Here is a 25,293-nt window from a genome sequence, read left to right as displayed (position 1 = left end):
CTACAGACGCTCAATCCCACCTGCAGAGCGCCTGTCCGTCTGCCTGAGGTTAGTAAAACTATTTAATACGGTAGTCCTTTATTGATACCTGTGCTAATATGCTAAACCATCCATTTATACACTGCTAACATGGATGTGCTATGCTAACAGTGAATGCTGTCGGTGTTTACTGAAAGCAAACTGTGGTACAGAGACGACTGTTTATAATATTTCTAGTGATACTCAGAAGGTCTCATCAAGCCCCGATTTAATTCGATTTATGCTGTTATCAGTGTTTGCAATGATAGCATGGCTGTGGTGTCACATCAATGTATGCGCTCGGTGTTTGCTGATATCAAACTGTAGCATTAGGACCACTGAGTTAACCTTTGTAGTGATACTCACTCCTTTTTATTTAGACCTGGTTTAATTCTGGGATAGTTGAATATTTGTATATAATCCCTGCAGCTGTCAGACTCTATAGCAGGGGTCACCAGCCTTTATTAAAACAGAGTTAGATAAAACTGTGAACAGTTTGGTTCATCTCTAGTTACATGGTTCTATCTTGATAAGCTGTCTTATCACAGATTAATTTTTCAAAAATATTAATGATTTAAGCAAGGAAAGGGCTACATGTCAACACACAACTCTTTATTTCTATTAATGTCTCACTTCATTCCTACCTGATTGACATGTTTAGGAATTATGAGTGATTGGCTCACTGTAGTTGTGAAAGTTGCTACCAATCAAATTATGATATGTTAAAGTTAAAATAAAACACAACTGTTTTAGATATTATCTAATATACATTTTGTAATTATCCTTATAATTACAAAATGTTTTATGTAAGATTTAAGTTTTGTGATTTAAATCTGACATCACAAAAGTATTTTGGAATTTGAATAATGTATTTTGTAACTGCAGTACACATAATACTGATTTTGAACAATTTTGTCCAGGTTCCTTGTCACCGGGGACTCCTTCACGACCAAGCATTCAGTTACAGAGTCGGTGTGTCCACGGTGAGCCAGATCACCCCCCAGGCAGCGACGGCCATCTGGGACTGTCTAGTGGACGACTTCATGGCTGTGCCTTCACCTGGAGACTGGCGGTCCATCACAGAGGGATTCCAGGAGCGCTGGAACTTCCCTCTGTGCTGTGCAGCTCTGGATGGGAAGCACGTCCAGACAAAGGCACCCCATATATCATATAGGAGACACACACATTGATATACACTAAATATTTATTTCATTTCTTTTTTGTGGTGCCCAAATTTATGCACCTGCTTGATTTTGTTTAAACAATTATTGCACACTTTCTGTAAATCCAGTAAACTTCTTTTCACTTCTCAAATATCACTGTGTGTTCTCCTGTATGATATTTAACTGACATTTTTTATTGTAACAACCAACGATTTATACAGGAAAATAATGTCTATTAACAAGGTTGCCCAAACTTTTGCATCCCACTGTATTAGTATATTTTGTCATTAGTATAATATGAAATAAATTCTACATGTGTCAAGTCGTGTGCCAACATTTGCTGTGTAGTAGAACTGAGACATTAGTCATTATAAAAATTTATTTGAAATAATATTAAAATTCTCAAACAGAAAAACATTAAACATAAATATATAAAATATAAGAATTTACAGAGAGACAGGAATAAAAAGGACCAGCTGCTCTCCAGAGCAGGAACAAGGCTGAGGAGGAAATGCTCCATTGGAGACTGGTGTGGCCTCTTCAGGGACTCCAGGATGGCCAGCTCCACCGCCGATGGACCGTCCTGGGACCTGTCCCTCATCTGCCTCGGAGCCGTCCTCCCCTGTGGGCCTGTAAAACAGCACAAAACACAAAGAAATGAGAAGGCTGCTACTAGATTTTAATTTCAACATTGAAAAAAAAACAAAAACAAAAACAGGATATAATCAGATTGGTTGTAGATATTTAGTAAAGGTGATCACAAGGCAATCCCACCGACTAAAAAGGTATCAGTGCTTGCTGTACATATCTGTGGGTGCAGCAGCAGGAGCTCAGGGACTGGGGATGCTCTGCTGCAGAATCAGTTGGTTCTATCAATACAGTATTAAATGTTAACAGGTTGGATATAATAATCGTAGAGTAGACAGTGGTCCCTCATTTATTGCAGGGGTTCTCAGAATAACTAGCCCCTGGTCACAGTTCTCACAATTGATTCTCAAAGTGCAAACCTTTGTAGATTGCAAAACGTAAAAGTATTATTATGCTGCGTTTTGTCTTCATCTGCCCGCCACTTTCGTGCGCCTTTTTCCCTCGCGGTGCAGGTGTGTATTTCCGAATGAGGGTCATAGTTATGGGTGTTTTTGTGCTGTTTTTTCTATTGGACGTGATGGTTATCAAAACCAAACGTGATAAATTTGGCAAGCGCAGGAGACACACCGGAGAGATTTGTCAATCAGGCTGCAGAATGCAATGCTGTACGGTGCAATAAAAAATCAGCGAAAAAGCAAAGCAGTGACGGATGAACAGCGGGACCACTGTGTGCTGTTTATTAATAAACAATAAAATATATTCCTAAATGACAACATGCATAAAAGCAGAACGGTATTTGTACGTCAGTGGGAAAATAGCGGTGGCTTGCTAGCTTTTGTGCGGCTTCCCCGGGTCAGTGAAAACTTTCAAAAGAGAAATGAATGAACTTACCAGGTTGCCCGATCTCTTCACATATCTTCCTCCAAGCTCGGTCCTTTTTATTCCTGTCTCGGTACATGAAAGCAGCTGGTGTCGTACAGCTCCGAGTTGTTTGCTACCGCATTGATTAGCCTTCCCCTCCATTGGAGTATGAAAGGCTTTGGCTGGATCTGCCCCTTTGACCTAGGTCAACAGCCACGTCACCAGGCTCCTGATTGGTTGTCGCGGCGCGATTTGACGCTGGAGTTCAGATTTTTCCAACTCAAGCGGTAGACGCGAAACGCGCGTATGCACAAAATGCAACACAAAAACTCACGCGCGTGGTTTTATTCGCGAGTCAAACGCGCCAGACGCGCTACACTGACGCGCGTTTCACGCGTTTTGGCGACGCAAATCTGCTTCCGAATTTTCGCGGGACCCGCAATCGCGCGTCATCGCGCCTTTCCATTGACTTTACATGTAAACCTGACGCTCTATTCGCGTCCATGTGACAATAATGGACACTGGCTAGTGATGGTGATTGAGTTTAATGATGTTAAATATATTTTGATTTGTGTTTATGGTTATAACAAAAGAACACAGATCGAACAACTTTACTCTTCCTTGAGTAAGATGTTGGAGGAATGGAAAGTGACCTATAATACTCCAACACTGACAAAGTCATAGTTGGAGGAGACGTCCCTGACGTCTATATGGATCGCCTTCCTCCAAGAAGAAATAGTCACTATTATGAGGAGATTATAGCTGAATTTATTACTAAAGGAAATCTAATTGATTTTTGGAGAATGAGGAATCCCAATGTCAAACAATTCACATGGTACAATTGGGCTAGTAATGGTCAATGTTCAAGGTTAGACTTTTGGTTAATGTCTACTAACCTGATAAATGAGGTCTTTAAATGTGAAATATCAGCATCACCCCTGACTGACCACGGTGCTATTTCAGTGTCTTTTCAACCAGGTGGGGTTAAGCATATCCCTAACTATTTATGGAAGTTTAACAGTAGCCTCCTAGACAATGAGGAATTTTGCAATGAAACAAAAAAAACTTGTTAAACAAAATTAGTCTACTGGAAATGTCACCCTTGAGTAAATGGGAATGGTTTAAAATTTAAAATCAAAGAAGTTGCCATAAAAATAAGTAAAGGCATCTCAAAAGTAAAAAAAAGAAAAAGGAAACAACATGATATTATTAATGATATGAATAGATTACGTCAAAAAGAAGACCCATCTGTAGAAGAACAAATCAAACTAAATAATCTTCAAAATCAGTTGGATAGTTTATATCTGGAAAGAGCAAAAGGAGCATTTATACGCTCAAGAGCTCGTTGGCTTGAGGAAGGTGAAAAAAATACTTCTTATTTCTTTGGCCTAGAAAAACAAAGACAAACAAAAAAGAAAATCAATAAACTACTTTTTGATAATCTTAGGAATGATAGCCAAGAACAAATAAATGCGGAAATAGAACATTTCTATAAGAAATTATATGAATCTTACTTTTCACTTGATGACTGTCAAACATTTTTTGAAATAATTAGGCCAAGTAGTACAATAATTGACGAGTCTTTTAGGCAACACATGGAAGATAAACTTAGAATTGCAGAGCTAGATAAAGCAATTTGGCATACTTCAAAAGGAAAGTCACCAGGACTGGATGGGTTAACAGTAGAATTTTATAGTCATTTTTGGAATGATATCAGGGTACTGCTTTGTAATGCCTTTTTGAAATGTACTTCATCTGGTCATCTCTGTCGTCTACCATGAAAAGGGGTGTTATCACATTAATTTCCAAAGCCTAGTAAGGACAAACTATTGCTGGATAATTGGAAACCAATTACTTTATTATGCAATGAATACAAGTTGCTAGCTCACATTTACTCCAATAGATTGGATTTGGGGCTATCCAAAATAGTGGATGAGTGCCAGTCAGCCTTTGTGAAGGGTGGAAACATACATAACCACACTAGACTGATTCTTGGCCTGCTAGACTACAGAAAATTTATCACAACAGACAGTTATGTGTTGTTTCTGGACTTCTTCAAGGCTTTTGACACAATCGAGCGTTCCCTTTTGTTAAAAGCTTTAGAATTTTTGGGCTTTGGAAGTAAATTTTGCAACATGGTTGAAATGCTTTACACTGACATCAGTAGCACGGTCTCCTTGAAGTTGCAACAAGGAATCCGACAAGGATGCCCTATTTCTTAACACTATTAATCAAAAAATTCTAACGACATACAAGGAATATCAATTTTGAGAGTTCAAAGTCAGTTTGCAGATGATACATCTATCTTTTTGAAAGATAAATCAATGGTAGATAAAACTTCAAGTATTATTATCTCAATCTTCTGGTTTATCTCTTAATATCAAAAAATGTGAACTACTCCTGATTCATACAAGCTTGTACTGTTGTACTGTTCCAAATTTTCATTTGTATTACCTGTGTTATCCTCTTTGAAAGTTTGTATTTTACAATTGCTCAATTAAAAAAAAAGAAATCTAGGTAGCTAGTGACCAGCGGTTTGCCACACGCAACCTTTTGCAGCTGGCAGGTGGTGGGCAGCCATCTTCCAAAAAAGCAAAGACTGCTTACTTTCTTATGGGGAAATGGGTCGTTCACAAGTAAATTTACTAACCTAGAACATATTTAGAAAATAACGAGGGGAATAACTGAGTGTACACTGAAGCCAAAGTGTCTTAAACCTGCATTCTGTCTGAAGACCACCAGATGCTAATTGCTGTATTTTCAAAAACACTTCAGGTCCTATAAATGTCTATGGAAAAGCCTCTGTAAAAAACTTTCCTGCTGAGTTTATAGTCTTAAACTGGGCAGACACTGTGCGATTCTTTTTTTTCAGTCGTGCGATTCAGCTCCTGCTCAAACTGTATGATTGACTCGCAGAGGCTAGAAGTTCATAGGTCACGATGCAGGGTCTCACACTATAGTTTGAGTGCTCAAACTGTGCGTCCATAAAAATTAAGGTTATAACAGAAAATCTGTCGCTCGCTCTCCCTCTCTGTCTTCCACTCACACAGACACACCTCCACCATCAACTTTGCTAAGTTGCTAAAGAAAAACATTGGTCAGGCAGCTGTGATTGAGCAGCAGTGTAGATCCAACTATTTTCACGGTTGTTGTGGTCGTGATAATTTTGTGAAGCCACATCGAAAAGGCTCCATAGTTCTACAAGCTGTGCCTCCATCGCCTGTGTCCAGATCACACGCTGCACTGCCGTGCTGTTCCGTCTTTTTCGCCGACATTTGTGTTTGCGCGTGCGCAGTGTGAAAAGCTGCAGTGACAGCCTCACGACGGTCGCGAGGATCACGACCAAGCGATTGATGATCGGGAGCTGGTCGTGAGGTGTTAATCGCTTCTCGTTACCCCACGTATACTACACGATGCACGGCGCACGATGAAGGTCAAAATCGGACCGATCGCCAAAACGGTCGACTCAAAAATCGGTTCAAAATGGGCCAAAAATCGCACAGTGTATGCCCAGCATAAGTCACTCATAAATAATATGGAAAACTCTAATGTTAAGGCTTTGAAATGGGATTTCATAAAGGAATGAATTCGCTATAGAGTGTAAATAGACAGATTCTTTATTGAGCACGCAAGGGAAATTGCCGTCTTGCAGCAACACCATAAGAAGTAAAAATAAAAATTGTATAATCTACAATAAAAACAACATAGGCTGTGAAACAATGTCATTTAAGGTCCACACAGTAATTGGTCAATACTGAAGGCCTAGTAATGTGAGGTAGTCCAAAATTTCACATACTACAGTGATTAAAAGAAAATAATACCATAATGAAGTCACACTTTATTTTATTCTATTCGTTTCTATACAGGCAATCGCGTAAACCAGCCCTGTACGTCTTTCCTGGGTCCTTCGCAGCAACACCCTTCCAAGATGGCAGCCAACAGTAGCAGCACGGGTAGCAAATCCAGCAACAGCAGCGGTGGGAAACAGTCCGGCCCGTCAGCTGAACAGGTACCCTCCCCTCCACCTCAGGCTGCTTCACCGGTGCAGTCGTTGATATTGTTGTCGTTGGGCCGTGTGCGGTTGAGTTACAGCCACCAGTTTGAGTCCCGGATAGCTAAAGCTAACGTTAGCTTCCCATCGCCGTCATGGTCTGCTCTCTAACAAGCAGCTGGTGTTAAACATGAAGGTTTAAGCGTTCATATAATGAGCTGGGGTCAGGTGTGCGCTTCTAGAGCGCGGTTTATTGCTGTTAGACGTATTTAAATGTGCGCGTGTGTGTAACGAGGTGGTGTGGCTGTGTGAATAGAAGATGCTATTTTTTATAACTGAAGACCACCCAGCCCGACTCAACCAACGTGAAGCCACATTACTCAGATATTCATAAAGTACCTGTAACGATGAACTGAGTCTTCCGCAAAAGTCCTGCAGTGTAGCTGCTCTCAACAAAAGTATGTGGAAAGCGATTAATGTGATTAATGCAATGGTTTCATGTGGTGCTCCTGCAGGCTGTCCATCATGGATCAGTTTGCGTTTGTTGGTGTCAGCTGCCCTCTGCTGTCCCAGCGCAGCACAGAACAGCATAGAGTACGGCAGTGACCATCACAGACTCATGCTGAGCGGATATTAAAATCCCTCAGTCATCTCATAAAATAGTGATGGCTGTGTGTGTTGTTGTAGAGAACTTATGTGTTTTTAGTGAAGTCTGGTTAATTGTTAATGTGAACATTCCCTGACAGTTTCCACACAGCCCCCACTGGTAGAAACAGGGCTCACTGGTTTTGATCACCAGGAGGTGTTTAAGTTACTCAAAATTAAAATGCCATTATTTTTATGATATAGTCAAAAAATGACTGAAAATGTGTGAATTTCTGTTAAGTGAGGTTACATAGACTTTTACACCTTAACTATGTGTGGATCAGACATGCTTACATGTCCAGTCTCTGCTGGTCCATGATGGTGCTCACTGTGGTTTTGTGTGGCAGGTGGTGGCAACATTTCAGAGGATGCGTCAGGAACAGCGCAGTATGGCTTCTAAAGCTGCAGAGTTGGAGATGGACATCAACGAGCACAGGTTGGTACAAACCTTCTGATCCGCTCTAAACAGTTTACATTTACAAAGAAGTTTCATGCGGCAGTTCAAGAAAGAGAGAACTGAACATGATTCATTGATATACAGAATTCAGTTATGCTATTTGACGACTCCGATGCTACGATAGCAGAATGAAATCCTAGTGGCGATAGACGTTATCTAGGCATCAAGGGTCATGCCTTGACTCTAGGTCCTCGTCAAATTCTAGCTCAGGTTCTAGCTCCAGTGCCCCTCCAGCTCATCGAGGATCTCAAAGCAGAAGTCCAAGATGGTGGAGTTTAATCCATCTGACCATGGCTTGCAACACGCACTGGGAAGCAGCTAAATTATTTTATGGTTTTACTGCGTGCCTTCTCAAATGTACGATGTGTGGCCCAAATGTGTGCGCACACACACGTGTACACAGAAAAAGCAGACAGATGACAGAAAAACACACACAGCAAGTGTTTATTTCTCACTTCCAATATTAGGAAACGTTTGCATGTTTGCAAACAGTTCATTGGCACAACCAGAACAGGTTGGCAGCAGTTACTTTGGTAACTGAGTTTAAGTAACTGATCTTAAAACGTTTAAATATAAAAATAAATAAATGCTTAAATGAGGTGTCAGATATACTTGTATGGGTATTAATATACTTGGTGGAAGACCTGATGGCTGAGTCGTTATTCCTGTTATATTTCTTTTAAGTTCACCTCCCAGAGTGCATGTGTGGTCTCCGTGGATAAGTCCTCGTAGACACATGGACCCTCACACTCACTGTCTGATGATGAAATTTATGATTCTAGTGGACTTGTAGATGTGGAGGTTAATTGAGACTCATTGGCTGATATTATAAGCATCTAAATACGTAATAAGCTCTAGGGCAGACCAGGTGGTGCATGTGAATGTAACACTGAATGCATGTTCTTAACCGCAACTATTTCACAGTCTGGGGAATCACAATGTCAGCTACTAGCTGAGGCATTCCTGTGTTACCTTTTGAGTTGAATAAGTTTTCTTTTTAACATTTCTGTTTTTCTATTCAGCTTAGTAGTAGACACATTGAAGGAGGTGGATCCATCGAGGAAATGCTTTCGTCTAATAGGAGGAGTGTTGGTGGAGAGGACAGTAAAAGAAGTTCTACCTGCCTTGGAAAACAACAAAGAACAGGTGATGGAAGAGGAAATGAGAGCATTTTACAATTTTTCTTTAAACACTGAGTGCTCTGGCGTTTAATAGCGTCCTATATTGTACTCAGACACTTATTTAACTCAAAATTTAATTTTCTTCCTCCTTCTGTCCTCACAGATCTCCAAAATAATCGAGTCCATCAACTCACAGATGCAGACGAAGGGGCGGGAGCTCACAGAGTACAGGGAACGCTACAACATACGTTTGGTGGGAGAGGGCGAAGGAGAGGAAAAGGGCCAGTCAGCCGCTCCCTCCAGGGACAGCGAAGGAGGCGGATCCAAAAGCGGAGCCGGTGTTTTAGTTTCATAGGTAGTGAGCATGGACAGTGACAGCAGGGCCCTTTGATTTCTGCAGTGCTGAACACGTAGATGGAGTCACACAGTTTAGGTGGAAAACAAACTCTTTGCAGGATAACTCTGGATTTGAAGTTTACTGAAATCTCTGCTTAATCTAACGCACTTGTTAATTTGCAGCAGGTGTATTCTGCTTCCTTATGTTCAGTGTGAAAGTTAAAGCTGTCTTATGTTTGCCTTTTTTAATGCTGAAATACTGTGACATCAGTTCACTGATTGAATTCAATCCCCTGAATATTTACTCGCATTCACGCAGGAGCAGCTAAAAACATGATTTTGCTGTCTTAAGATTGTAGAAAGTGTTTGTTTTTTTTCACACAAGATACAACTGCTAACGTGTTGGGCCAAAATTAAAGATTAATTTTGAAAACTAAGAACAAATGGGACGCCTAAACATCCAGTAAAATATGTAACAAAGAGATCGTTTTGAAAGATGTGCAAAAATTTGACTTCATGTAGAGTATTAGCTCTGAATGAGGTCAGTTTGTGTTCAGGGGTGATGAACCTGGAAGTGTAACTGTCACACCTTAATAATAAAAACCCACCATAACTGAGGAAATGCCTGCTAGGACCCCATGAGCACTGTCCACACGGTTAATGTGTTGTAAGGCCTTTGTTTTTGTTAATGATGATGAATAAAAAATGTCACAGTTGTGTTTTCTTGTTGCTCTCAGTTCATCTCATCACTTCCATTAGGAGTGGAGCCAACAAGAGACGAGGTTCAACAGAAGTGCATCATAAATTGTTCTCACACTCGAATGGTGAAGGAAAAAGGACTAGTTTAAAGAGTCCCTCTCATAGCATGGTTTGTATATTTGCCTGTATGTGCAGCACCTGCTTTCAAAGGATAAACCTCTATCGTTTATTATAGCTCTATCAAGTCATGACGTTCAGAAATTGACACATCCTTCGGCATGGTGATCTAAGACTGATTTCAAGATGGGGAAAGTCTTTTGTGTTGAGTTTTTATAAAAAGACCTCTGGGGGTTTTCTGGGAGAGTGAAAAGTTTGCCACTCACCAAAGGTTTTGGACACGGTGAAAGGAAAATAACTTTGTTTACTCAAGTACAGAAAACACCTAAAATGTATCAACCGGAAAATACATGTCAGTTAACGTAAGATATAATACCTTTAAGGTACATTTTGGTGTCCAAGTTTTGGATTGCTCCTAATTTGCAAGGCAATTATAAATAACAAACTTAGTGTGGGGAACTGAAACGACTTTAACTGAAACACCACACTTTAAAGAAAAATGGAAATGATGTTGATTGTTTACAAAACTAAACCAAAAAATAAAAAATGTCTTTAGTTGTAATTTTTGTAAGTTTAGTTTTGTCAAACATAAAAAGACTGGAGCTTATGTTTAGTTGAGACGAGTATGTGGTAGAGAGCCGTGTGCTTGCGAACTTATTATCTTACCTATGACAAATAACCACCAAAAACAAAACCAACAGCAACAAAAATAACTATAGAATGATAACTAGAATGAACCACACCAAAAACTCTTAGGCAAACAAAATAAACCTTAAAATATCAGATTAACTCTGGAAACTAAAGTAAACTGAGACAGGGGAAAAGAAAAGCGAACAAAAACAATAAAAAATGCGAGATGATATTTTCTCTGGGCGTCTGTGTGCACTGCCATATCTGCACGTATCTATATTTATCTCTCTCTCTCACTATATATAGCTACACTTTATAGTATTGATTCTGGGTTTTATATGGGATTGAGGCAGATTGATTGAAGCTCCTTCATTTGTAATTTAAACCTCATGGTCCGTTTGGACTAATGTGAGCAAGTGATACTGAGCAACTGAGATTATTTTTAAACATATGGCGTTACGTAACTGACAAAACACGTGATTCAGGATTAAGTGGGAAAAAGTGAAAAGCTACCGACGAGGATGGGATTCGAACCCACGCGTGCAGAGCACAATGGATTAGCAGTCCATCGCCTTAACCACTCGGCCACCTCGTCTGAATGTCTCTACCGCAACAGCAAATTGTATTCAATGGCAACCTATTAGAATAGTGTCCATATTTATGTGGCTTGTTTCTAAAGACTTCGTTCTCACGTAACGTGGCACCGTATTTAGAACATCCACGGGTTCACACATTGGCCTTTAGGACAAATTAAAAACAAGCGCAAACACTTCTCCAGGAGTAAATTCAGCGGCGCCTTTACTTCCGTCATTACGGTTATAACACATCGGTGTGCGCCGCTGTCGCAGCAGCAGCAGACTGCTGACAACTGTGCTGTGCTTTGATGGAGATCACAGAAACTGGATGATCGCTATATTTGTTCTTTTGTGAGTCGTGTGGAAATCTAGGTCAGCGCTGCCACTAACCGGGAAAACATGCGATCGAGTATTAGTTACATTTCCAGCCGAGGAGGCTGCAGTTAGCACTGAGGCGCCAGTGTCGGTGACGCTAGCTGGGACAGAAATAGAGCAGTAAGAGGCATCCAGCTGTGGTTTACGGACCTCTTTGTGTCCTGCAGCCTGTCTGGGATGCATCTCTCCAAGAAATGTTCCGCCTTCAAAGTAGTGCTGAGCGCCCTGCTGATAGTGGCGCTGCTGCAGCTCATCTACCTGTCCTTCCTGTCCAAGTTTCATGGAAAGCAGCAGCGGTACCGATACTCGGAGCTCTTCGGAGGCTCCGGGACCAAGAAAAATGCCCACCCGGAGAAAAACTCGCGGAAGGAGCGCCTGAGGTACTCACTGTCCACCGGCGGGATCTTTGACAACAGCGGGCAGTACCGAGTGTACAAGAACTTAATCAAAAGTGACTTCACCACGAATGAGAAGCCGGGATCTGACCCCAGCTCCAACATCCTGGCTCTAGCTACACACACCACTATCAACAACCTGCACTACCTGGAGTCCTTGCTGGAGAGATGGCAGAACCCCATCTCTGTGGCCATATTCGCTCACGGCCAAGATGTGAAGTTTGCCACTGCTCTGGTGTACGCTCTCAGCTTCTTCTGCCCTCACATCCAAGCCCTGGTGGACTTCCACTTGGTTTGCCTCTCTGGAGAGATGGCCAGCTTCCCGGAGCAGGACCGTGAGCATTTTGCAGGTCTTGAGGACTGTGCCTCAGTGTTCTCCAGACTGGAGACTCACGGGGAGAAGTACAAGAACTATGCTATGAGCGGAAACATCTCCTACCCCAACAACCTTCTTCGTAACATCGCCAGAGGGGGCACGGAGTCCTCCTACATCTTGGTCATTGACATGGACATGATGCCAAGCGCCGACCTGCATGAGCAGTTCATGGCCATGATCGCCAAGCGTGAGCCAGCGAGTGACGAGGTCTTCGTCCTACCAGCTTTCGAGATCCGCCACGCTAGGAAGATGCCAGCCACAAAAGCAGAGCTGGTTCAGCTCTACCAGGTCGGTGAAGTCCGGCCCTTTTATGAAGAGCTGTGTCCTCGTTGTCAGGCCCCCACCAACTACTCACAGTGGGTAAACAGCCACGTCAGAGAGACGGGAACCCTGGAAGTTGCCTACACGCTCACCTGGGTGGACCCCTGGGAGCCCTTTTATATCGGGCACCGCTCTGTGCCTCTCTACGATGAGAACTTCAAGCAGTATGGCTTCAATCGTATCAGCCAGGTTGGTATGAGAAAGGTGGTCATGATTTCAAGAAGATCTGCCTGTTAGCTGAAGCCCATGAGGTGTTTAAATACAAAACCACAACAATCACTGAACATACAGGAGAGAGCTACCACACACTGTCAGTATCGCTCTTAGACTAAAGGAGTAAAGCAGCAGCTTGTTCCAGGTGTTTGGTGGCTGGAACAATCAGCCTTCTAAAACTAAAAGCCCAGGTCCCAGTCAACCAAGGTCAGCAGTATTTATACTTTGCTGTATTTTTAAAAAACTGGAAAGTAGTCGACAACTTTGCCGACCTCTGCATTTAAATCTCTTAATTTGACTGTAAGTCGTGTATATTTTCATTTTAGGAAGAAGTACTTGGTGCACTACTACTCTGTGCGATCTGCAAACGCAGTTTGACACAAGTCTGCAGTTTATTCACTCTTTACTCACATGGAGGCTTTTTCTTCACTTTTTCTATCATCAAGGACTATAAACAGTTTGGAAAATGAATGGAAGTCTAAAAGTAACACAAAAGAGTAAAGAGGTCATGGAGATGGACAAGAGATTAGGAGTCATCACAAATGAAGTTTAATGAGTCACCGTAGTGGGAGAGGACGTGACCCAGAGCGGGATGAAATCCCATAAAATATCTCTTTTTTTTTATAATCCTGGACTTTTCAGACTAAAACTGGGTCAGCAGCTTTTTTATGGAGTTTTAAGCTTCCTAAAACTTCAGATGAGGATGTAAATGCAGTAAGAGGTACACATTTTAACACTAAAACACATGATTGTGGACACACCTGTACTGAGGACGAGAAGTCACAGGACGTCTGGTTGTAGTCTCTTCTAAACCTCATGGCCTTCTTTTTCTAAGCTTCTCCTTTCCTCTGTGGAAATGTCTCCACACCTTTGTCGGTTTCATCGCTCCACGCAGCCTCTCCCTGACACCTCGTACCTGAAGAAGACATTTCATCTCTCCTTCCTCATGTCCGCTCGCTCACCTTTGTTCTCACGCCTTCTGCCCTCGATACCAAAACCGTCTCCTGTGTCATTATCTTCTCTCACCTCCCCCCGTTCGCTCTCATCACTTCCCACCTCCACGTCTGTCTTCTCATGCTGTTGTTCAATCTCCCTCCAGGCCTGTGAGCTCCACGTGGCCGGATACAGGTTCTCCGTGCTGAGCACTGCCTTTGTGGTGCACCGCGGCTTCAAGATCCAGGGGGAGTTCCACGCTAGGAAAGACGAGGAGAACAAACGCAACCGGGTTCTGTTTCGCAACTTCAAAGAGGGCCTGAAGACCAAATATCCATCCTCTGCCCGGCGCTGCTGAAAAAAAAAGACGAGGACATCGGCCGCCGATGAAGTCGCTGTCGAGCTGAAACGACGGACGCTTTCTTCTTGTATCCAGATTTAGCTTCCTGTAAAACTCTTTCTGCCCAACTTTCATAGTCAGCACATCAATTTCCTAGTTTCTCTCTGATTTTTCTTTGTTTTTGTGATGGTGGCACAGTAGGCGTTTATTTCAAATTTTGTCAAAATGAGCATCAGGGAAATGCTGCCTGGGGATTTCTGAGTGTTCGCTTGGATGGGAGAAAAAGAAATGATCATTCAAGAGTGAGAAACAGGGCAGAAAATCTGGAGTTCACTGCAATTTCACTCAAATGCACATTCAGAAAGCATTTGGGGTCATTTTAAAGCACATAAGGATCCATGCATCCTATATTTGGAAATCATTTTACACTCGTCCAGATTGAAAAATGGAGCAGAGTCCTAGATTTCACTGCGAGTAACATGAAGTTTAACCTCTTACATTTCAGACATTGTGTTTAAAGTTAACATGCATGGTGGCGTTTGACAGCAGCTGGCAGAAAAATGAATTCGCTGATACATCAGGGACCAACAGTAAGGACCAGCTGCTTAATGTGGAGCTCCTGACCAGCTTATTCTCCTGCAGACTGACGGAGCAGCTTCATTTTTAGGAAGGTGGTGGAGCATCACAAAGGTCTACTGGTCTACAAGGAGACATCAGCAGGAAGGCAGCGGTGTTGTTTTGTAGAGCGATGCTGAAGATGCTTTAATCAGGCTTTCTGTACAGAAACAAGTTCTCCATCTACATATATACAAACACTAGCAGCCCTCTGACTGGAAGAGAAGCTAAAAATGCTGCATTTCTTCCTTTTGGGGACTTGAAGGGTCTGATTATTATATTTCCTCCAAGGGCAAAAACACTAGTTTAAAGATAAAGCTGCTCCTTTATTCTGACAAGGTCGTCACAGCAGATGAATCTGCATCTTTTGATTTGACACAGATTTCTGTGGCTAAAAAAAACCCTCCTCACACTATTTAACTTCACTTGTTTGGCCTGGTTTCAGACATGTGTCAGCTATTCAAGAAAAAAAATGATGAAGTAGTCTGATTGTTGCTCTGCAGACCTGCAATCATGGGAGTAAAGCCTGTCTTATAGTGCGCTCTGACCACAAGGTGGCAACAGTCGCTCGAGCGTCCCGGTTGTGGTTTGTTTTCAGCCTGTGGTAAAAACAGCAGCAGCAGCACATCAGCGGCGCTGTTTGGTGCTCAGGACGCGAAGCGGCTCCGCAGCATGGCCGTTAGCACATTTGGCTGCGAGTGCTTATCAGACTGAAAGGGTTCATCTCATGAGAACAAAGCTGTGGGAGCCTGTGTACAGAGATTATGCACAACACTAGATTTTTGCATACACTGTGGAGAGCTGCTGTATTTATAACACTGGGGATCTGACACTGGCAGCCCTCTACATTTATCAAGAGATTTTTGTTGTTGTTTTTACCTCTTCAGCTGGAGTGTGTGTTGGGAGCGGGCAGCTACAGGCACTAATGTAGCACACATATAAAGCATAATCAAAGTGTGAACCACAAACAGGAGCAGCCTGTGGTGTTAAAGGATTGCTTCTCTTGCTACTATCGGAGTAAAAGACAGCAAATGTTTGATCTTAGGCTTTATTCTGTAACTACGGTACATACAGACAGTATTAACCTCGACTACCACTCTTCTTCTTTGTTTGTAGTGAATGCATATACACTTCAGATATGTTTGACTCACATGTTTAAGTGTTTAATTTAAATGTAATTCTCGATTCGAGACGGACTGACGTGTTTTTTCTTCCTCACTCGTCATGTTTGTGATATATTTATTGTAAAAACTCTTGTTAACAGGAATAGTTTTTTATGACCTCGAGCCACAAAGAAAAACCTGTAGCACCAAATTGAAACCACTATGAAATAATTTATTTAGCGTTTTTGGAGCAGATTCAGTTTGAACACGTTACCTTATGTGATTATGTGGTGCAGTGCTTTTTCCTGGTGCAGTGTTTCTTCCTTATTTGGAAATTTATTGGTTTTTTTTAATTTATTTATTTTTTCTCTATGATGCCTGATTTGTATTGTTGAAATTTCTAATAAACCTGGATTATTTACATTTGACCCGTGACTGTGATTGACTCTAACTCAAGAATAGAGTAAGTTAGTGAAATCACACCTGATTATATCACAAACTCAGAGTATGCGAATGAAAGAATGAGCCAGCTGTGGCTCAGGTGGTAGAGCAGGTCGTCTTCTAGTCAGAAGGTCAGTGGCTTGATCCCTGGATCATCCAGCCCACATGGCTTAGGAAAGATACTGAACCCTGAGCTGCCTCCAGTGCATCTGTGTCTGTTTGTTAGAAAGCACTTAATGCGCTGCATGAAGATGTCAAGTGACTGTTATTGTCATTTCAAACATGTACAGTGGTTCAGTACAGAGTGAAACGAGACAACATTCCTGGTGCTACATATGACAGACAAACACAGGACTATGTAAAATGCAATGTGCAAAAAAACAAGACAAGACAGTGTAATGGAAGTGTGCAAAACACTTAATATTGTAATTTCTTCATTTCATATATTACCCTTAATCCTGTGCAGTCTATTTACCAACATTAGCAAACATACTACACGTAGAAACTTCAGAAATCCTTTGGCCATTCAGTCAGTTTTCAATTCAACAAAAGTCGAGAGGCTTATAAATATTGAAGGTTGTTGATTGATAAAGGGGAGAAATACAAATATAACATCTCCAAGAGGTATTTGGGAAAAATTGGGAAAGGATCTGTGCTAATGGCTCTAATTTATTGAGACTTACGGGTAAGACTGATATCACTTAAAATATCACATTTTTTCTATTGAACCTACAGTAGGTTCAGACTGGACTTCATTAAATCAAAGGAAATGTAACAGCATCCACATTGTGAACATGCTTAAAATTCAGCTTTACTGGACAAAAATAATAATTATTTAGATGTAACTGAGATGTAGTGAGCCCTGTGACAGACTGGCACCTGTCCACAGAGTGCCCTGCCTCTCGCCTCTAACCCCTGTCTTAGCCCCCCCACCACCCCCCGAGACCCTGACAATTTTTTAAATATTGTAAAGCATTCAGTCAAACTTTATCACGCACTGAAAGATTAGACAACAATCGCAATAATGACTGGATATTAGACTCTTTTTTTTAAAAAATGAAAGAATTCAGGAAATGCTCCTTTAATGAGTCGCTTTACAAATCAGGGAAGGTCACTGATATGAAATAAGTATAAAATACTTCAAAATTAAACATGTATATATATTATCATTTATGCAGTAAGTAAAGTGGGAGGATGAGGAAATGTATTTGTCTTTGATTTTTTTTAAACTGAAATGCTTATTTGGCATAAAAAATGGGTCCAAATTTTTCTGTTATAAGACGAGTAAAGACTCCCTTGGGCTGAAATTTTAAAAATGCATTCATTCACTCTACAAAACTGTAAAATAAATAACTTCACTGTATGTGTTTTTATACCACCAGTTTTTATAAATAGTAATTAAATTTATTACATTTTTTTTCTTGTATTGTTTGTGTACACGTTTCCAATGAAAAGTAATTTGAAAACAAATTGTAAGTAAGAAAACAAACATCCTCAGTCATGCGAAGGTTCTTTGAACACTTGGAATTGCTCAAATCCAATCAATTAACTTCACCAGAGGGATTTGCAATGACATCTAATGTCAACAGAGTTTCCAGAAACATCATTTGAAAACAACTGCAACACTTCATGTCCAAGTAAAGCGTTTCAAACACAGCAGGCTTCGCCCGTCTGAACACAGAGCGTGCGTGGCGTTATGTAAAACCTTTATATGTGTCGCTCAAAGTGAGAAAACTGCGAGTTATCAGAGGAGTATCATTCTCCAAAACACTTGACCTAGTTGACTCTAACCTGTGGTGTAACGGGGTTTAAGATGGGGAGGCTTTAAAGCCATCCCTGCACCAACAGCATGTGACAGGTGATTACAAGGTGAGCTGGGACAGAATCCAATTAAAAGTTCCTACTTAGTAATTAAGATCTCTGTTACACTGGAGTTTAATGAGTTCTCTGTATGACTTCTGCTTCATATGGACTGAATTCCCTCTGCAATGACGCCCATGGCCAGTGAGGTTCCCAGGAGAGCCTTCATTATATCCTGATAAATAAAAAAAAAGAAAGGTGATGAAGAAAATAAAACACGTCAGTATCATTGTGCTCAGCTTCAACCTCGCTCGAGCGTTGATGGTTTAACTGGCCATCTGTTGGTTGATAAAGTGGAGCACGTGTGACATTCAGCACTCGGCAACTGTGCGAGGGGCCGTGGCATTTTGTGGCTAAGCCTTCATTATTGGGTCCAGGCACACGAGGGCAAGTGGCACGCAACGCCATGCTATGACTTTAGATCAGCTTTCATTGGACGCACACTTGGTCATCACCAGCTTTATTAAGTAAGGCTTTGTTTTTGCCTTCCACTCACTTCATCGCGACTTCCCTATTACTCATGTACAACAGCAAGGCCTTACCAATGTAGCAAAAATCTTTGAGTTAGAGTACTCATGCATTTAAGTTATTCATTTATTTTTCATACATACTATATATAATTGGTATATGCTTAGTCATCTTTTTTAAACTTTAAAACCCATGATGTACATTTCTTCTCCCCCTGCTCAGGGTGTTAATAACGTAGCAGAAGGCGCGGAAAGGTTAGGAGGGGGTTGGTGGATCAGGAGAGGCAGGTTTGGTGAGGTAAAGTGGGGTTTATCTCAGCAGCTTTGGGGAGTGAAGGCTTATCTGGGTCAGAGAGCTTTATGACATAAGCAATTAGGGTTTCCTTCTCTTGTGTATGCTTGCAGGAGGGAGGCCTCCCGCTATCTAGATTAGCCATCCTACTCATGCCAGGAGAGCTCGGCGGCTTCTGGACAGTGGAGGGAACCAGCTGGAGGGCGAGATGAGCAGGCGGCAGGGGGTTCCTCGATGGGGAAGGGGGGGAGGGAGGGCAACAAGAGCAATGGGTCAACAAACATATCTTGTAGACATGCAGGACAAGCAGCACGGGTCAGTGGAGGAGCAAGAGCAGAAAGACGGAGTCAGTGACCCACACTGATGAAAGGAATTCACAGAATGAAATGTGGGGGGATGAAGAGGGCGTTTGTTCACTGTAGCATGTTTAACAGGAGTGTGGAGAGAAAACGACCACAAAGGATGTTTATGGTTACTCAGCTTAATGTCATCGATTTCTTCTCATGAGCCACTTGACTGGAAGGATTTACAAGTGATTAGGACAATTGGTTTAGAGAAATGGTTTAAAAGATCTCTGCATATGCTCAGCTTGTGACTCAAGGCATCTGACAATGTGTGAAAATATGAAATATGGATTTTGTTTCACAAGAACTGCACATTTCTACCCCCCAAAAAAGTAAAACTTTGTGACTGTAATTCATCATTTTCACATTAAGCTATTCCAGTGAAGTGAAGCAAAAACAGCCATGCAAGCTGAATGCTGCTATAAGAATTATATTTTATGTGTGGTAAACAATACTTATGATTATTTGTTAACCTCTAATGCCAAACAACCATCGAAAAAAAGATTACTTATTAATTCCAACCTGACCAAAAACACATAATTTTATAAAACAACATAACAGAAATGGTTACATTAGAGCTGCTGGACACATCTATACTTAATGATTGATCATTTAATGTTTTGTTGCTTGAAATTTCTTTCTCCAGCACAGAGTCAAACATCTCTAAAAAAAAAAAAAAGGCAGCATGATCGTTACACATAACCACATAACAGAAAGAGGAGCAAACTGTCACGTTTATCAGGGACCATGATATCTTTCACTTCAAAAACTACTTGGATGTCTCTGACTGGTCAGAATTTTTTCCATTAATTTTCTGCAAGACAGCTTGTTTTAGATTTATTACAGCGGTGGGTTTTTTTTTTTCCTTATACTTTTCTTCTAAGGATGCAGATTTTCTTAGCAATAATTCTCGAAGCTTTCTGGAGCTCTATCGACTGTTCTTCAATCCTTGCACCTGTCCATTTTCAAAGAATTGGAGATTATGTATCGGACTTTCAGGAGCAGGACCACGCCTCCAAACACGCTCCTTCCGGCTGTCATCTATGTAGGTTCCCCCAGTTTTGCAAGCCGATCATTCTCGTTTACGTGCCCCACCCTCCCTCCCTGCTTCCTTGTTCTCCATTCTTTAACTTCTTCACCTCTATTTAGTACGTGGTGATCTGCCAGGCCCGGGAGCCATCGCCATTCCCCTTCGAGGCCTTCCCCAAACCGCAGCTCAATTCATGTCAAAGCATTTACCTACTCAAACACTGTTAAACCTAAAATGAGGACGTGGGCCCAGCTAGTGAAATGATTTTCTGTTTGTTAGACCACCGACCTAACACTTGTTCCAAATTCTTTAGTTGAATCTGTGAAAAAAAGCAAAGGTAACATAGTTTGACAGACGTAAAATCAAGGTGATTCCCAAAGAGCTATTAGCTGAAAACCTGGCATATCTCAGCATGATGTGCAGAGTCAGGCTAGCTACAACAGATTCACAGTATCTGAGAGTCATACTCTTAACAAAGAGGAAACAATCCTGACACAAGGTGAGAGAGACATTTGGTCCTTCAGTTGATCTATCCCTTGTTTACCAAAGCCTCATCAGAAATGGTCACAGTGGAAGGGTGGCTGTAAAAAAGCCATTCTTACAGAAGGGAAAGTATGTCAGGTAAGCTGAGATTTGGCAAATTACACAAGAACTGACATGAAATTCAGTGGAACAGATCTGATGGAGTCATGAATCAAAATGTGAAATGTTCAGGCCAAATCATCATCGATATGGCAGCAGCTTCATTTTCATAATAAAGGTGGTGACTTGTTAGAATAGTACAAGTTCTATCTATTTATCTATCTATCTGCCTCCACCCTTCTCCTTTTCATTCTTGTAATGGTGCCTGTTACAGTTTTTTTTAAATTGGTTTGTACTATTTTCATAACTAAAGTGTACATTTTCAAATCTCTCAGTACAAAACTCACATTTGATCACATTTGTAACACCACTAGTCATTCTTTCAAATCTGATGTCATGATTTCATTGTATTTGCACATATTTTCATTCCACTTAATCATTGTTGCAGAACATATGATCATTGTGATATATTCTGAGAACATTTGCTTTAATCACCCAAACAAAACAGTAAGATCTTTTTTCAACTTAGTACTTTTACCAATCATTTCATTCAGGAGCAAATAATACAAGGTAAGCGTTTCAAATTGTCCTTGGTGATGAATGAGTGTAACTGAACTGTAAAACTTTACACAGCAAATATTACACTTATGTTCAGGCATAACAAAAAAAAAAAAAATTGAAAGCTGACATTGTCCCACACAACAACATAGACGATGTCTTCTCCCTGACAGGCCTGCTCCAGTTCATTTAAAAAAACAACTATCAGGTGTTCAGTGTTGTATGACCCTAGAACTGGTCTACAGCCTACCACACCATCTTCAGATATAGCTGCACACATTGAGATGTTCCCCCACGTTGTCCAGGGACTGGATGGTAGCCCTTTGTCCAATAAGGTTACGTCCTCTGGTCTAGTTTTTGCCAGATTGAAACCGGCCTCATCAACAAAAATATACTTGTGATGATTCACAGCAGCGTCCAGCTCCATCACCCTCTAAAATGATTATTTAGTTTTTTTTTACAACTAGTAGTTGTCAGTACTGTCACAGTAATTGCATGCCAGTTTAGTGTTGTACCTGAATATATTCTGAACGCAGTTGTTTCACCCGGACATTGTTCCTCTCAAAAGGAACCAAGTAAATTTGTTTCATGGAAACCTGGTGCTTCTTCAAAAGCCGGGCAATCGTTGGAAGGCTAATTGATGGCACATTGGCAAAGGTGTCATTGCTGTTCTCAATAGCCTGTTTGATTTCAGACAGCCGTATGTCATTCCTTGCCCTGACCATTTCCACCACAGCCAACACCTGCTGGTCAGTCAAAACACGTGGGCGACCACCACCAGGTTGTCTCCTGTTAATTCTGAGGACAATCATATACTGTCAATATTGAAGTATTACAAATTACATTACTGTAAACTGACAATTACATGTTGTTCATCTATACAATAGAGTACTATATTTTAGAAGTGAAGTTGCTATAGCAGACATACCGGTTTTCTTGGCGAAAAGTTCTGATGATAGAGCTGACAGTTGACCTTTGTAAATTAGGCTGTACCAACCTGGCAGCCTCAGCCATGGTAAAGCCTCTGTTAACCACATGGTCAACAATGATGGCCCGGACTTCATTAGAGATGATGGTGCGTTGTCTTCTGCCTACATTTCTCTGAAGACCACCTCTCTGTCGAGGAGCACCACCACCTCTTCGATGAAGGTTTCCTCTCCCTACGAGTCTATCCTGCTCCATATTTGAACAGTGCAAAGTCTCAAACACAGTTCTACTTATATGGTAACTAATTGTGATCATCAGGGGGAAACAATTAGCAATTAGTATTTCTAGATTTCCAGACAACAATCAGTCAAGTTGAAAATCCATGGACATAATGAAGGATTCATTGATTAAACATTAAGATCAGTTGAATTAAATGATAGACAAATGTATTAAACTGAATAATAAGAGATGCAAATCAAAAATTTGATAGTGATAACATTATGAAAGGCAGTAACTGTGAACAAAACATTTATTTAGATGAAACACTTATTTTGTGTAGTGAAAAGGATATTTTGTCATAATGTGTATTGTACTGACACAATTGAAAATATGCTGAAATGTTTGAAAAAGGTGCACTTTTGATGATCTGTTGTGATATAAGTACTAAGAGTTTTGAAAATGTACCAATTGCTTGTGAAAACTGCGCCAAACCAATTAAAAAAAACTGTAATAAGATCCAGGTCTCAATCACAAACACAAAAACACTCTTGTTTTGATCAACAATCCCAACAACAGATTGTAACCACACGCTGAGCATGTCGATCTCTGTGATGCATGCATCCGTTTCACTTAAACAAGCGAAGGCTTAGCTGCCATCCGCGCCAGCTTTCGGAGAAGTTTACCTGTCTACTTACTGAAGAAAGCCTCTCAGGCAAAAGGCACACATATCACTCTACCTCTAAACCTGGTGTTCCTGGACGCCCCGGCTGCCTGCATTTTAAATGCATCCCACTAAAGCCAGACTATCCAGGCTGGAGGACAGAAGTAATGAGACGTGACACTGCCCAAGGGAAGGAAAAGGAGGCCTAACAGATATAGGTAATCCTTCTCACCAAGCTAACGCCTCTTAGCCTCTTGCCCCGGCTGTCACATGAACCCAGCAGGAAAAGATCCAGGAGCCATACGCATATAGACAAATGCAGACACACTAGCAGCGTAATCATTAGAAGCTGTCAGCTTTGCATTCATACATGTGTTGTTTGAAGAGAACACACTGTTCAGTCACAGCACTAAAACCTCTGACAGGTAAAATTAATATTGATCATCTCATTACAATGCAGCGTTCAGCAGGGAAACCTCATTTTGCTGTTACTTTGACACTCACCATCAACTTAAACATTGTTTAAGCAGCCGCTTAAGCTAGCCCCCCCACAAGGACAACACGCACCACCAAACTGCCAAAACTGCTAAAGAACAGCTTGAGGAGGCCGACCCCAGAGGCCTGGACATGTTAGAGGTAGCTTGTAAGCACAAAATAAGGCAGGTGGTTTCAAAAAAAAGGAAACATATGGTCTGCACCAGCCACACACACTCACACACACACACTTATACACACCTACAATAGCTTCTGCATCGATCGATGTGCTAATGCAAGGCTCATTTATCACCATAATTCACTAACAGATGTTGGGCGCTATGATACCATTACCCCAGTGTTTGCACAACACAACCCGGGTGTATGACAACAATGTCTCAGAGAAGACCTGACTGATATTATCTGCATCGATAGAGAATGTGATGGATTGTTGTGTACTTGTAAAAGGTTTATGAAGTGTAGCACCGATGGCTGAGTAGAAGCACTTCTGCTAAGCAGTTACAGACGTTAATATACTTGATGTAGCGGTTGTGGAACAAGAGATTAGGTTGGATTTATTTGACAGATTAAACTTTAGTTGAACTGTCAGCCACTGTATCAAAGGATCACACAACATGGCTTTAATGGAAATCAATATAAGCCACGAGTGAGCGCGACTATTTGTTTTCACTATTTATTTCTTTGTTGTGAATTTTGTTGCACTCATGACGCCAGAGGTTGTATCGAATGTTTGGAGGTGCAACAAAAAAACATTTATTACAGTAACACAGACTGAAAAAGGACTATGATACTGATATAAATGAAGCTTTTTCACATGTTTACTGTTTGCTGGAGCTGAGCTTTAAAGATTGGTTTTGGTTGAAAAATGCAGCATAGTGCCCTTCAGACCCTGTGCGCTGTACTATTTATTTAAATACACCTAATAAATGATCAATAAACTAGTAATTAGGTCTTATTATTTCAGCTCACATGAACACATTTTGATATGGCTAATTAACTGCGTAATTGCAAATTTCAATAATCCACACAAACAATTAAAAATTCTAAATGAGATTTGAGAACATTATTTATCATTACAGCTTAGTACAGCATGAAGAGGTCTGAAGGCTGAATGACCGCAGGCATGTGGCTCCTGGTTAATGGATCATGTCAGTGTGTAAGTGTCCACATCAGCTCTGATTGCAGAAAGATAAAAGTGAGGATAAGTGAGTAATAAGTTTGGTAAAAACTGATTTAAACCTTTATTTTTGTGTTGATTAACTAAAATTTTATTCAAATTTTGCAAACAAGTTAACTTTCTCCACTCAGTTCATTAGTACACGCTGCTAGTACTGGTTTTTCTTCAGAACTGCTTTAATTCTTCATGGCTCAGATTCAACAAGATGCTAAAATATTCCTGACGTGACAGCATCACACAGTTGCAGCAGATTTTCCGGCTGCACATCCATCATGAGAATCTCCTGTTGCACCACATCATAAAGGTGCTCTGTTGGACTATGCTTTCATGTTGCTAATGCAAAACTCTGACCTGACCATCTGAATTTT

At 41.0% G+C, this 25,293-nt stretch overlaps 2 protein-coding genes and 1 non-coding gene across 3 annotated transcripts; 2 read left to right on the top strand and 1 right to left on the bottom strand.

The window, feature by feature from the left end:
• Window positions 1-6,510: 6,510 nt before the first annotated feature.
• pfdn2 (prefoldin subunit 2) lies at window positions 6,511-9,899 on the top strand. Its single transcript, XM_005945314.3, has 4 exons — window positions 6,511-6,639; window positions 7,614-7,702; window positions 8,746-8,869; window positions 9,008-9,899. Exons 1-4 carry the CDS (start codon window positions 6,559-6,561, stop codon window positions 9,197-9,199), a joined length of 486 nt encoding a protein of 161 aa, XP_005945376.1. The 5' UTR covers window positions 6,511-6,558; the 3' UTR covers window positions 9,200-9,899.
• Window positions 9,900-11,139: 1,240 nt separating this feature from the next.
• On the bottom strand, window positions 11,140-11,221 carry trnas-gcu. The gene has a single exon. It is a non-coding gene; the product is annotated as a tRNA-Ser (tRNA).
• A 210-nt stretch (window positions 11,222-11,431) lies between these two features.
• b4gat1 (beta-1,4-glucuronyltransferase 1) lies at window positions 11,432-16,300 on the top strand. Its single transcript, XM_005945313.2, has 2 exons — window positions 11,432-12,857; window positions 13,981-16,300. Exons 1-2 carry the CDS (start codon window positions 11,754-11,756, stop codon window positions 14,170-14,172), a joined length of 1,296 nt encoding a protein of 431 aa, XP_005945375.1. The 5' UTR covers window positions 11,432-11,753; the 3' UTR covers window positions 14,173-16,300.
• Window positions 16,301-25,293: the final 8,993 nt, after the last annotated feature.

The sequence above is a fragment of the Haplochromis burtoni genome, unplaced genomic scaffold (genome assembly GCF_018398535.1).
Source record: "Haplochromis burtoni strain Fernald_Lab_line unplaced genomic scaffold, NCSU_Asbu1 Contig_430, whole genome shotgun sequence".
NCBI lineage: Eukaryota > Metazoa > Chordata > Actinopteri > Cichliformes > Cichlidae > Haplochromis > Haplochromis burtoni.
The sequence above is the reverse complement of the archived record's forward strand: the minus strand, read 5'-3'. Positions and strand labels throughout refer to the sequence as shown.

What these genes read in the sequence shown, in the direction of transcription:
- pfdn2 (XM_005945314.3), top strand. Translation starts at nt 6,559, where the DNA reads ATGGCAGCCAACAGTAGCAGCACGGGTAGCAAATCCAGCAACAGCAGC. An exon ending in CCGGCCCGTCAGCTGAACAG is followed by an intron (nt 6,640 to 7,613) that starts GTACCCTCCCCT and finishes TTTGTGTGGCAG; the next exon opens with GTGGTGGCAACATTTCAGAG. An exon ending in ATGGACATCAACGAGCACAG is followed by an intron (nt 7,703 to 8,745) that starts GTTGGTACAAAC and finishes TTTTCTATTCAG; the next exon opens with CTTAGTAGTAGACACATTGA.
- b4gat1 (XM_005945313.2), top strand. Translation starts at nt 11,754, where the DNA reads ATGCATCTCTCCAAGAAATGTTCCGCCTTCAAAGTAGTGCTGAGCGCC. An exon ending in GCTTCAATCGTATCAGCCAG is followed by an intron (nt 12,858 to 13,980) that starts GTTGGTATGAGA and finishes ATCTCCCTCCAG; the next exon opens with GCCTGTGAGCTCCACGTGGC.